The 11,580-nt window shown below is 50.2% G+C and overlaps 1 protein-coding gene across 2 annotated transcripts in view; it reads left to right on the top strand.

Moving 5' to 3' along the window:
• The window catches only part of Ccm2 (CCM2 scaffold protein), a 51,912-nt gene that overhangs the window by 35,494 nt on the left and 4,838 nt on the right, over positions 1–11,580 (top strand). For both annotated transcript variants that reach the window (XM_040746687.1, XM_040746688.1), the window contains exons 3-6: positions 2,401–2,484; positions 2,873–3,056; positions 7,202–7,338; positions 8,742–8,877. In XM_040746687.1, coding sequence (XP_040602621.1) covers positions 2,401–2,484; positions 2,873–3,056; positions 7,202–7,338; positions 8,742–8,877 — 541 coding nt within the window. The remainder of the gene's footprint in view (positions 1–2,400; positions 2,485–2,872; positions 3,057–7,201; positions 7,339–8,741; positions 8,878–11,580) is intronic.

Genomic DNA, 11,580 nt, shown 5'->3' with positions numbered 1-11,580 from the left:
GAAATGCTACCATTTGTGGTGGTGACTCCCAACTGTGGTCTTACCTTGTAAGTCATTAAACTCTAGGCAAGATGCTCTAGTACAGGAAATTTAGGTAAGGGGCTGAGGGATTAAGTGTAAGGGTTTATGTTAGTCTGCTGTAGTTAGGCCATTCTGACTGTTGTAAGTATCCCTGGCAGAAGCTAAAATTTCCTTTGGTGTCTGGGTTTTTTTCCTCTGCTAAAGAGCCCACTTAACTACTGTCCTCAGCCTGCAGTTCTTTCTGATTGAAACAAGAGCTTTTGTTGATGGGTCCTGGGCTTAGGCCCCTGGGCTGTGAACCTCAAGTGTGCTCTTTGGTTTTGTTTTCTTTTGTTGTCAGTAAAATGGATCATAGGCTAGGGGGAATATTAAAGTTACAAATTTTCCCTCTTGTAGGTAGGTGGTTAGGCCTTGGGAAAGTGTTTTCTTTGAGGAAAGTGCCTATATTAGGAATAACAGAATGCTTTGTTCATTCTTTAATATTTTACTCATTTTAAAAATATATTTGTAGTGGGGTGTTGGTGACTCACGCCTTTAATCCCAGCACTTGGATGCAGAGGCAGACAGATCTCTGTGAATTTGAGGCCAGCCTGGTCTACAGAGCGAGTTCCAGGACAGCCTCCAAAACAATACAGAGAAACCCTGTCTCGAAAAACAAAAAAAAAAAAAAAAAGTATTTGTTTGGGTTTCTCAGGATAGGGTTTCTCTGTGTGGCCCTGGCTGTCCTGGAGCTCACTCTGTATACCAAGCTAGCCTTGAACTCACGAGGTCCACTTTGTGTCTTGAGTGCTGGGATTAGAGGCGTGTGCCACCACTGCTTCAGTAGCACAAACAGACTAAGACAGACTATTCCTGGGTTCTGGAGGCAGAGTCCCATGGCAGGAAGTGGAGGGACTAGAGGACAGCAGTAAAAAGGGAGTGGCCCGTTCTTTGTGGCGCCCACGTCGTGCAGACGTGCTGAGCCGGGCCTGTAATCCCAAGACTGGAAGCTGAGACAGGAGCGTTGCTGAGGGGCCGGACATGTGTGTGGCTCAGCAGGTAGGGCTCTTTGCCTGACATTTGCAGAGTGTTAAGTCCCCAGCACTGCAGAAGCCAGGGGTGGTGGCCTGTGTCTATGATGCCAGCACCCAAGAAAGTAGAGGCAGAAGGATCACAAGTTTAAGGTCATCCTTGGCAACATAGGGAATTGGAGGCCTGGCAGGATTATATGAGACTCTTTCAAAAAAAGGCGGGAGGGTGGGTGGTTAGGCCAGCCTGAATTGTATAGTGAGTTCTAGGGTAACCAGAAGGTAGCAAGGTTCTGTCAAAAAAGAATGGAGGGGTGGGGGGAGGCGGCTCAGTAGTAAGAACACTTGCTGCTTTTCCAGATGATCTTGGTTTGATTGCCAGTACCCACATAACTCCAGTCCCAAGGAATTCAGTGCTCTCTTTTGGTCCCATGGGTGCTAGCGTACATGTGTATGAATGGAAGGGAGAAGGATGGCTGTAGGTGTGACTCGGTGGTTAAGAGAAGTGCCTGCTCTCTCAGTGAACTAATTACTCACCACAGCCTCACTTCTCAAGCGTTGGGTTTCAAACATGGATCTTGGGGTGCATTCAAGCCATGACGCTTTATTTTTTCTATTTGTGTATATTTGTCAGCTGGGCTGACCCCCCCTTTTGTAAATAATTTTTAGTGGGGCTATGCACAATGGCCCATCAGTGACCAGGTCCCTGTTCTGCTAAAACTAGACTTGAGATGTCTCTGGAACTTTCCATGCCAGTTGTGAACACCAAGCAGTAGGAAATGTGGGACGATCGTCTACAGCTGCTGAGACTTCAGTAAAAATGTAGCACCCTGGGCTAGACAGGTGGCTCAGTGGGTAAGAGCACTGGCTGCTCTTCCAGAGGACCCTGGTTCAAGTCCCAGCACCCACACGACAGCTCACAGCTGTTTGTAACTCCAGTTCCAGGGGATCCAGTACCCTCACACAGACATACATGTAGGCAAAACAAACAAATAAATTATCTGTCTTCAGCCGGGCATTGGTGGCGCACGCCTTTAATCCCAGCACTTGGGAGGCAGAGGCAGGCGGATCTCTGTGAGTTCGAGGCCAGCCTGGGCTACAAGAGCTAGTTCCAGGACAGCCTCCAAAGCCACAGAGAAACCCTGTCTCGAGAAACCAAAAAAAAAAAAAAATTATCTGTCTTCAGGGTGAGTTCCAGGATAGCCAGGGTTATATAGAGAAACTCTGTCTTGAAAAACCACAGGGGGGGAGACTCTTCCTAGAGCATGGATGACATGTGGGCCTGGTGGCTGGGGACACAGGTCTGTGCTCTGTAGTAGCAGCAGTAGCCTGGCTCTGTCTCTCATGACACTCTTTCTTGCCTCTCTTGCAGTATTTAGGTCAGTTAACATCCATACCCGGCTACCTGAACCCTTCCAGTAGGACTGAGATCCTGCATTTCATAGACAAGGCAAAGGTAACAGTCCCCCCAACCCCCCACCCCGCATGTGCTTTGCTGCTTAGCCTGCCTCAGCCTTGGTCCCCTCACTCTTGACGGTAGACTGACAGGGATGGCCCATCTCTGTCACTGTGGGTGTCCTTAGTCTGAACCTTTAGATGTGGTTTGGGCTGCTTCCCAAGCTCATATTTGAAGATACTCTAGATTTATATATACTGTAAATCTGAATCTAAAAGGCAGTTCCAGAAGAATCTCCCATGTGATTCGAACATACTGACACCATTGGAGTGAGTCTCACTGTACTGAGGGGAGCAGCACTTTCCTTCACCTCTCCTTGGCGTGTGGCCATCAGCCACGTGTGGCCATCAGCCAGCCCAACGTTTCTGATGCCTGTGGTTCTTTGCAGCGGTCCCACCAGCTTCCTGGACACCTGACCCAGGAGCACGATGCTGTGCTCAGTCTGTCTGCCTACAATGTCAAGCTGGCCTGGAGGGACGGGGAGGACATTATCCTTAGGGTGCCCATCCACGACATTGCTGCTGTCTCCTATGTCCGAGACGACGCTGCACACCTGGTGGTCCTGAAGACGGGTATGGATTTGGGGTAGTGGTCTGGAGGTTCGCCACCTAAGAAGGATCCCTGGCTTTCATGACGTTCTGGAGATGGCTTTTGCAGCTCCAGCCTGGTCCCTGTGCCACTCAGGCACTTTGGAGACTTGAGGAATACAATATTTGGGGTCAGTATTCAAATAAGATCTTTCTTGCGCCAGGTGTGGTCAAAGGCAGGTGGATCTCTGAGTTTGAGGGTAGCCTGGTCTACAAAGTGAGTTCCTGGACAGCCAGGGCTACATAGTGTCTCAACAAAAAGGCCTTTTTCCTGCTAAGTCCTCGGTCTCTGTCCCATTGATGTCATCTTCCCGCCCAGGTAAAGTGGAGCCCAGAGAGAAGGGTAGTGAGCCCCGCCCATATTTGCTTTTGTTCTGCTCTTTTGAGACGTCTTTGTATGTAGCCCTGGCTGCTTAGAAGTCACAGAGACCTGCCTGCCTCCGCCTTTGCCTCCTGAATACTGGGATTACAAGTGTGCACCCCCGGTCTAGCTCTAGCCCACATTCCAGTGTTCCCAAAGCCGGGAGAGCAAAGAGTTCCCTGGCTCTGGTGCTGCCTTCATGTTCAGAGATGGCCCGGTGTCCCTTTCCAGTGGCTGTGTTTCTCTGTGGATGCACACCCACCTTCCTAGATGCTAGTACAAGCTTCTCCCAGCCTCTGGGCCTCCACCCTAGCATTTAAACCAGTGAGAAGTGAGGGAGAGACTGTGTTACCTGTGTCGCCGCAGGCTCACTGGCCTGGGCCCGCTAGGTCACTGTGAGTGGTTGAGATGATCCTGAAACCAGCTCCTGAGTGCTGGTGACAAGGCACAAGGGGTCAGAATTGGTCTAGCCTGATTCGTTTGTGGGAGGAGTGTGTCTGGCTAATGATGCCAATCCAAGTACTGTGGCTAACCCCAGGCAGCGGGAGGGCTGTGAAGGAGTTTGAGCGGTTCTGCCTTGTCTGTGTAGAACAGCTCATTCCTTGCCCAGCACATGTACACACCACATTTTCCTTCATACAACTCACACATTCCATCACACACACACACACACACACACACACCACAGCTGTAGACTCAGATGCACTTGCCTGCCCCGCCCTGTCACACCCATATGCATGCTTTACACACTCGCAGTCACACAGACACCGGTACTCTTACCAAGGACATCTGAACCCATCCCCTTGAGATACTTAATTTACGAAGCACAAGGTTTTATTTTTAGTTAAGATCTCACTATGGTCTCTCTGACCTGGAATTCACTCTAAGTTCCAGGATAGCCTTGAACTCATGGCAGTCATACCTCAGCTTTCTGAGTAATGGGATTATGCAAGTGAGCCACCACTCCCAGCTGCAAGGGAAAAGGTTTATTTGGTTCATGGCCTCTGAAGTTCCAGTCTGTGGCCAAGTAGACTCATCGCTTCTAGGTTTGTGGTGCAGGTGCCAGGTGGCAGCAGCAGGAATTGCATGTAGCACAAAGCTGCTTGCTTCATGGTGAGAAAGCCCAGAAAGGAAGAGGATTGGGCCCCATGGTTTCCTTTGAGGGCGTGCCCTGCTGACCGAAGGGCCTCCTGAAACTTTCCCACTTCCCGATAGCACACCCCGGCACCAAGTCTTTACCACACATTTAGCATTCAAATTATAGTGCTTTGTTTGTCTCCTCAGAGTTGAGGGAGCATCGTCCATTTCATGCTAGGCATCAAGTTAGATGGGACAGTACGAATTTGTCACTAACCATTTTAATCTGTAAAAATGTCAGTTTAGCATGACTCAAACTACAAAGTCTGGTATGAATTGCATCTATAGTAACCCTGAGAGTCGCATCTCACATGGGGGTGAAGGTGGGTGGTCCTGATTGAACTGGTTCCTTCTGGGTTTAGACCCCAGCCGTCACCAAGGTAATCCTCGGGCTCTTGGCCCTCAGAGACGAGGAGGAAGGAGGCAGGTTCCTGACCAGGTTCCTGTGGGTATTTCAAGCTGGTATGGAGAAGTGGTCCCTGTATTTCTCATGCGGCACGAATGTTTCTCTGCTTGAGTCATTAGAATAAACGGTTGAGGAAGAGAAAAATAGAGACTTCCCTCCATATAAGGAGCATTCCAAAAAGCCTGAGGAGTACGGAGACCCTGTTCCTCCCGCCAGCAGAGAGCGCACCCCTGCATCCAGGGGCTGCCTCATTTTGGCCGCCTGTGTGCCTCCCTCTGATTGAGGCCTCTGGGCAGGCACACGGTGTGGTCTAGGGTTTGACTGGCAGTTTCCCCACACAGCCAGGCATCTCCTTGCATGTGTCACCTCCGTGTGCCTCTTCTGTTCAGAGGCTTGCTAGTGTTTGGGGCTGTCTCGTGTGGAAAGTAGATGAAGCAGAGAGCCTTGTGTCTATCTGTCAGAGCGTTCTGAATGATGCCGCAGAGCCAGGTGGCAGGTGTGAAGCTGCTGCCCAGAGGGTACAAGTGGCATCCCCACAGATGGCATCTGCTAGGTGCCCACACCTCACAGCTGCCCACTGAGGGGCGAGGGGGCAGTTTAGAATGTTACAAAAATAGAAACAAGTGAGACTTTTTTTTTTTTTTAGTTTTTTGAGACAAGGTTTCTCTGTGGCTTTGGATGCTGTCCTGGAACTAGCTCTTGTAGATCAGGCTGGCCTCGAACTCACAGAGATCCGCCTGCCTCTGCCTCCCAAGTGCTGGGATTAAAGGCGTGCACCACCAACGTCCGGTGAGACTACTTTTAATAATATATTTATAGGCTTTCTTTCTCTGTGAGGGATTGTGTATACATACACACATATACATTTATCCTAGCATCCCTGGCTTTCCCCATGTTTTTAAAATTTATATTCAGTTAGTATTATCCAATATTTAAGACAGTGTTTCATCATGGCTAGTCTTTATTTTTTTATAAATAAAGGTGTCTCTGTGTAGTCCTGGCTGGCCTGGAACTCACTCTGTAGACCAGATTGGCCTGGAACTCATAGAAATGCGCCTGCCTCTGCTTCCTGAGTGCTGGGATTAAAGGCGTGTGCCACAACTGCATGGTCTTAAGCTCACTGTCTAGCCCAGTCAGGCCTTGAACTCACGGCGATTCCTTCTGCTTCTTTTCTCCAGGTGCTGGGACTACATAGCATATTTATAGTATATAAATAGTATATTTATTTTGCCTCCTGTATCTATAGGTTGCTATGAGGGCATATGCATAATATGAAAATGACTGAGCTAGTTACTGTTTGGTTAAAAGTAAATCAAGTCCTGGGTGTGAGTTACCCTGTGCACAGCTCATTATCGCTTTGCCATTCAGTAGCTCTGGGATCAGTGACTACTGTAAGGACATTGTTCCAGGATCTCACTCGTAGCTGACAGCCATCATCTATACTTTACCTGTGTCTGGCCTCATCTGTCTCTGCCTGTGTTCCCACGGCTGTAGCAAAGCCTCATGTTTCTCCAGCTTTGCCTTCTGAGCACCCCCGAGGAGAGTGACAGAAGGGCCACCTCTAAGCTTAGCTTACAGTTCTAACACCCTTCCCAGGCTGGTCTGACCAGTGTGCTGTTCTCGGTCACATTCCCTGGACCACTCTGGAACCACGATGATTTTCTGATGTGTACAGTGTGAGGGTGTGGCCCTGGGCTGTGTCCATCCCCACAACTGGACCATTCACATCCCCTGCCTTGGACCAAAAACTGGCTGGAGGTGTGGGCCCTGTTGGGATTATTTGTGGTCTGCTGTCTGTTACTTTGAATGCCAGCTGGCATGGTGTGGTACACAGTGGAGTATGCAGATGTGCTGTGTGCCCTGGGCCTCTCACAAGCTAGTTTTGTTGTGAGGGCTGGTGGACTGGGGTTTATCTGTTGATTTATCTTAAATTAAGTCTTTATTACACACACACACACACACACACACACACACACACACGATGTTGTGGCGTGTGCACATGTGCAGTGGTGAATGTGTGTGCCATGGTATGCATGTGGACGTCAGAGGACAACTTTGTAGGGCTGGTTCTCTCCTCCTACCATTACGGGTTCCTGGGCATGTTGTCAGGCTTGCATGGCGAGCGCTCTCCCTCTGCGCGCCATCTCGCAGGCCTCCGGGAGGGAGTGGTCCAGTTGTCCTGCCTGCCCTCCATGCACCGCGCTGACCTATGTGTTTACTTCCCAGCCCAGGACCCAGGCATCTCTCCGAGCCAGAGTCTGTGTGCAGAAAGTTCTAGAGGCCTCAGCGCAGGTTCCTTGTCAGACAGTGCAGTGGGACCAGTAGAGGCATGTTGCCTGGTCATCATGGCCACAGAGAGCAAGGTGAGACCTCCCTGTTGTGGACCAGAGCTATCCGCAGCTTCTTCCTGTCCCTAGTCCATGACCCAGCTCACAGCCGGTCCTGCCCGTGATCAGGACCTTCCCAAGACCAGATCCCACCCACAAGTCTCACAGCCCCACTTACCCCTCTGGCCCTAGCCAGCCCTTCCTCCAACTCTGTCTAGTACTACTTCAGGCACTGTCCCTTCCCACGGGTACTCCACGACCAGGCCCTGCCCCCGCATACAGCATAGTAGTAGCCCATTCTCCCGGGTCCTCCTGGACCTGCCTCAGCCTCCTCTGCCAGCCGTGCCCTTGTACTGTTCACTGCCTCTCTAGCGCCATCCCTGAGGTGGCTGGCAGAGCCCTTGCTCGCCCGACTCCTCTTCAGGGTGCCTCTGTTCACCCCCACGCTGACGGACAGTGATGGCCACAGGCATGGTGCCCTGCACCGCAGACCTGCCTGGTGCTGTGAGCACAGTTGGCATTTTCCTCAGCACCTGGGCAGTCACAGAGGCACAGAGGGAGGCTGCGAAGCCTCGGGCGTCACTTGACACCGTCCACTTCATCTGTCTCTGACTTCCAGTGACTAATGGTGACGGCCTCCTAAGCACCTGCAGTTCACCTTACTCTTAGCCTTGCTGACAGTGACACTTTAATAATACTTTCTTTGGGGCTGGAGAGGTGGCTCAGCAGTTTAGAGCATTGGCTGCTCTTCCAGAGGACCTGAGCTCAATTCCCAGCAACCACATGGCAGCTCACACCTGTCTGGAACTCCACTTGCAGGAGATCCAACACCCTCACACAGACATACATGCAAGCAAAACACCAATGCATGTAAAATTTTTAAAAAATTAAGATATACTTTCTTTGTTGTGGGTAGCTAACTTAATGTACTCTAGAGTGTTGAGCAACAAACATCCCTGGCTTTTCCTTGTAATAATCAAAAATGTCTCCAGATACTTTCACATCAAGGGTTTGGGACAAAGCCCACTGGAGAAGCTCTCTTTGAAATAGCACACTGTTACAAAGTGACTCCACTGCTTCTGGAAATACCTCTGAGGTCAAAAATGAGGCCAGCGGTGTCTTTTCTCTCCTTGGGCTTAGGTGGGAATTTTGAACATGTTGTTGGCCAGTTAGAGGACGAGGAGGCAAAACGGATGCCAGCACCCATGTCTAGCATGATCTCCAGACGCCTGCGGCCACACCTAGGCCGCAATCTGCTCTCAAGCATTGGTTCTGTCTTTTGCTAGTCCTCTGGGCTGTGAAAGGCACGGGGCCCTTTGTTCACGGTCTGTTCCCCACTTTATTGTGGAGCCTTTGAGACGTAGGTGTCCTAGAGACTGGGAAGCTGCTCTGTGTGGGGTTAGCCACTGAGGACAGCTGCTGCTCTCCAATCACTGTAGGTCGCCGCAGAAGAGCTGTGCTCCCTGCTCAGCCAGGTCTTCCAGATTGTTTACACGGAGTCCACCATCGACTTTCTGGACCGAGCAATATTTGATGGGGCCTCCACACCCACCCACCACCTGTCGCTGCCCAGCGGTAAGTTGGTGAAAGTAGGGGTCATAGGCTCCCAGAAAGGGTTGCTGTGGAACTGGGAGGCTGAGGTGTTTTGGAGAGCCTCCCTGTTGGTTTACCTGGGCTACTCTCCATGTGTAACCCCTTACGAGACCACAGCCAGACCGCCTGAGGTTGCTCTGGCTTGCGAGAGGCTGAGACCAGGAAATTGGGGAGGGGCAGGAAGAAGCAGAGGCGGCAGGAGGGTCAACACATCTGCATCATCCAGGGAGGCTGGCTGTGCTGTGCAGACATCTTGTCAGTCCACAGACACTGCCTGGCTACATGTGCTGACATACACCTGTAGTCCAGGAACCCAGCAGATGAAGACAGGATCCCTCCCAAGTTTGAGGCCAGCCTGGGCTACATAACCAGACCCTGTTTCAAAAAATAGGAGCTAGTTTTCTCATTGCTGTAGCCAAATACCTAACAAGATTCAGTTGAAGGCAGGAGTGGTTCATCGTCTTTCCCTCATGGTGGGGAAAGCACAGCAGCCGAGGGAGGGGAGGGTGTGGTGGCAGGAGCAAAAGTCTGAAGGCTGCTTCTATCCATAGGTTGTTGGTTTTAAGATTTGTTTATTATGTATACAGTGTTCTGCTTGCATGTCTGCCTGCACGACAGAAGAGGGCGCCAGATCTCATTACAGATGGCTGTGAGCCACCATATGGCTTCTGGGAATTGAACTCAAGACCTCTGGAAGAGCAGTCAGTGCTCTTAACTGCTGAGCCATCTCTCCAGCCCCTATCCTAGCTGTTCATGTCTGAAACTTACCATGTGCATTTTATTTCACCATTCTGGTTTTCCAAACCCTACCAGAGCGGCCCATTAAGTAAGTTCTAGACTCTCCCACATCCCTCCTACAGACCAGTTCCAAAGACCTAAGAACCACATGGTCAGGTTCATCTCTGCAGAGGCCCATTCCTGATACTTTATTCTCTTAGTGTTCTCTAGGGAACATAGCCCATAGAATGAATACATATTACAAACGTGACTTATTGGATTGGCCTCCGAGATACAGGCTCAGTAGTTCAGCAGTCATTGTCTGCACACTGCAAAGGCTGGATGCTTCAGCAGCCCCAGCATAGTGCTGGAGAGCCAGGGAAGCCGGGCTCTGTGTCAGCAAGAGTAGTCAGACTTACAAGGAGGAGCAAAGACAGCAGGTGAGGAGCTGCTTTACCTCAGACCTCTTTGTGTTTGGCCATGTCTGTGGGTCATCTCAGATCCAATCAAGTTAGCAACTAAAATTAACCATCACAATCATTGTGTGCAAGCTCATTGCCTTATGATTTCTATTGCTGTGAAGAAACAGCATGACCATGGCAACTTTTTTATTTTATTTTTTTGCATTGGTGTTTTGCCTGAATGTGTGTCCTGAGTGTCTTTGTGGGGCTGCTGTCGGGGCCAGCGGAGCAGCCCCGGGTTCGTACCTGAGAGGGGGAGTGTGGAGTAAAGGCAGGCCAGCTATAGACGGTAAGGGAAAGACAGAGACACAGAATGCAGTCAGGAAGGCAGATTCAGTTGATACTGAATGCCGTGAGTTTATTTTTCACCACGCTTACAAACCTTAATCAAAAGGGGACGTGTAACTTGTGTCTGGAGCAAACAGACGTTTCCTCCTCTTTAAGGATTCAGTAACCACACCATAGATTCAACTTCTCGTGTGAGCCACCATGTGGTGCTGGGAATTGAATCCAGGTCCTCTGGAAGAACAATCAGTGCCCTTAACCTCTGAGCCATCTCTCTAGCCCTCCACCTCTTACAAAGAAAACATTAATTGTGGTGGCTCACTTACAGTTCAAAGGTTTATTATGTTGTCAACATGGCAGGGAGCATGGCCGCATGCAGGCAGACATGGTGTTGGCTACATCTTCTTCAGAAAGCAATGGGAAATGGACTGAGTATCACACTGAGCAAAGCTTGAGCATATGAGACCTCAAAGCCCGCCCCCACAGTGACACACTTCCTCCAACAAAGCCACACCTCCTAATAGTGCCACTCCCTTTGGGGTCATTTTCTTTCAAACCACCACACTCACTGAAGATATGTGTAAACACAGCAGGGCTAACTGTCCTTTATTGAGGATTAATGGTGTGTGTAAATCAGAGACATGAAATGATGTTGGGAGCAGCTTACCGTCTGGTACTTATTTTATGGAGGAAGTATCCTGTCTTCTACCCTGTTCCTGGTAATTCACTGGTATGGGAGAGCTGTTGGTGTAGTTATAGAGCTGAAAGGAAGCCTTGAGTGGGTATGGGGCCATTGAGTCTTCCACACACCAGTGAAGCTACAACACCTTTATCACTGACTCACGGGTGGGACAGTTGAGGCTTGGAGGTCACCAGGTGTCTAGGGTACACAGCTTGGAGCAGTTCTGTGTCCCTGTGATTGTTTTGACTCGTTCTCTGAAAATCCTATTGGAGTCTTCTTTTTTTTCCCCCTCCCTCCCTCCCCCCCTTCTTCCCTCCCTCCCTCCCTTCTTCCCTCCCTCCCTCAGTCCCTCCCTCCCTCAGTCCCTCCCTCCCTCAGTCTCTCCCTTTCTTTGTTTCCAGATAGGGTCTCACTGTGTAGTCCTGCCTTATCTGGAGCTTGGCTATGTAGATCAGGCTGGCCTTGAACTCACAGAGATCCACCTGCTTCTGCCTCCTGAGTGCTGGGATTAAAGGTTAAAGATATGTACCACCCTGCCCA

The sequence above is a fragment of the Mesocricetus auratus genome, unplaced genomic scaffold (genome assembly GCF_017639785.1).
Source record: "Mesocricetus auratus isolate SY011 unplaced genomic scaffold, BCM_Maur_2.0 Super-Scaffold_100006, whole genome shotgun sequence".
Lineage (NCBI taxonomy): Eukaryota > Metazoa > Chordata > Mammalia > Rodentia > Cricetidae > Mesocricetus > Mesocricetus auratus.
Note: the sequence above shows the minus strand (reverse complement) of the source record. Positions and strands in the feature narration are given on the sequence as shown.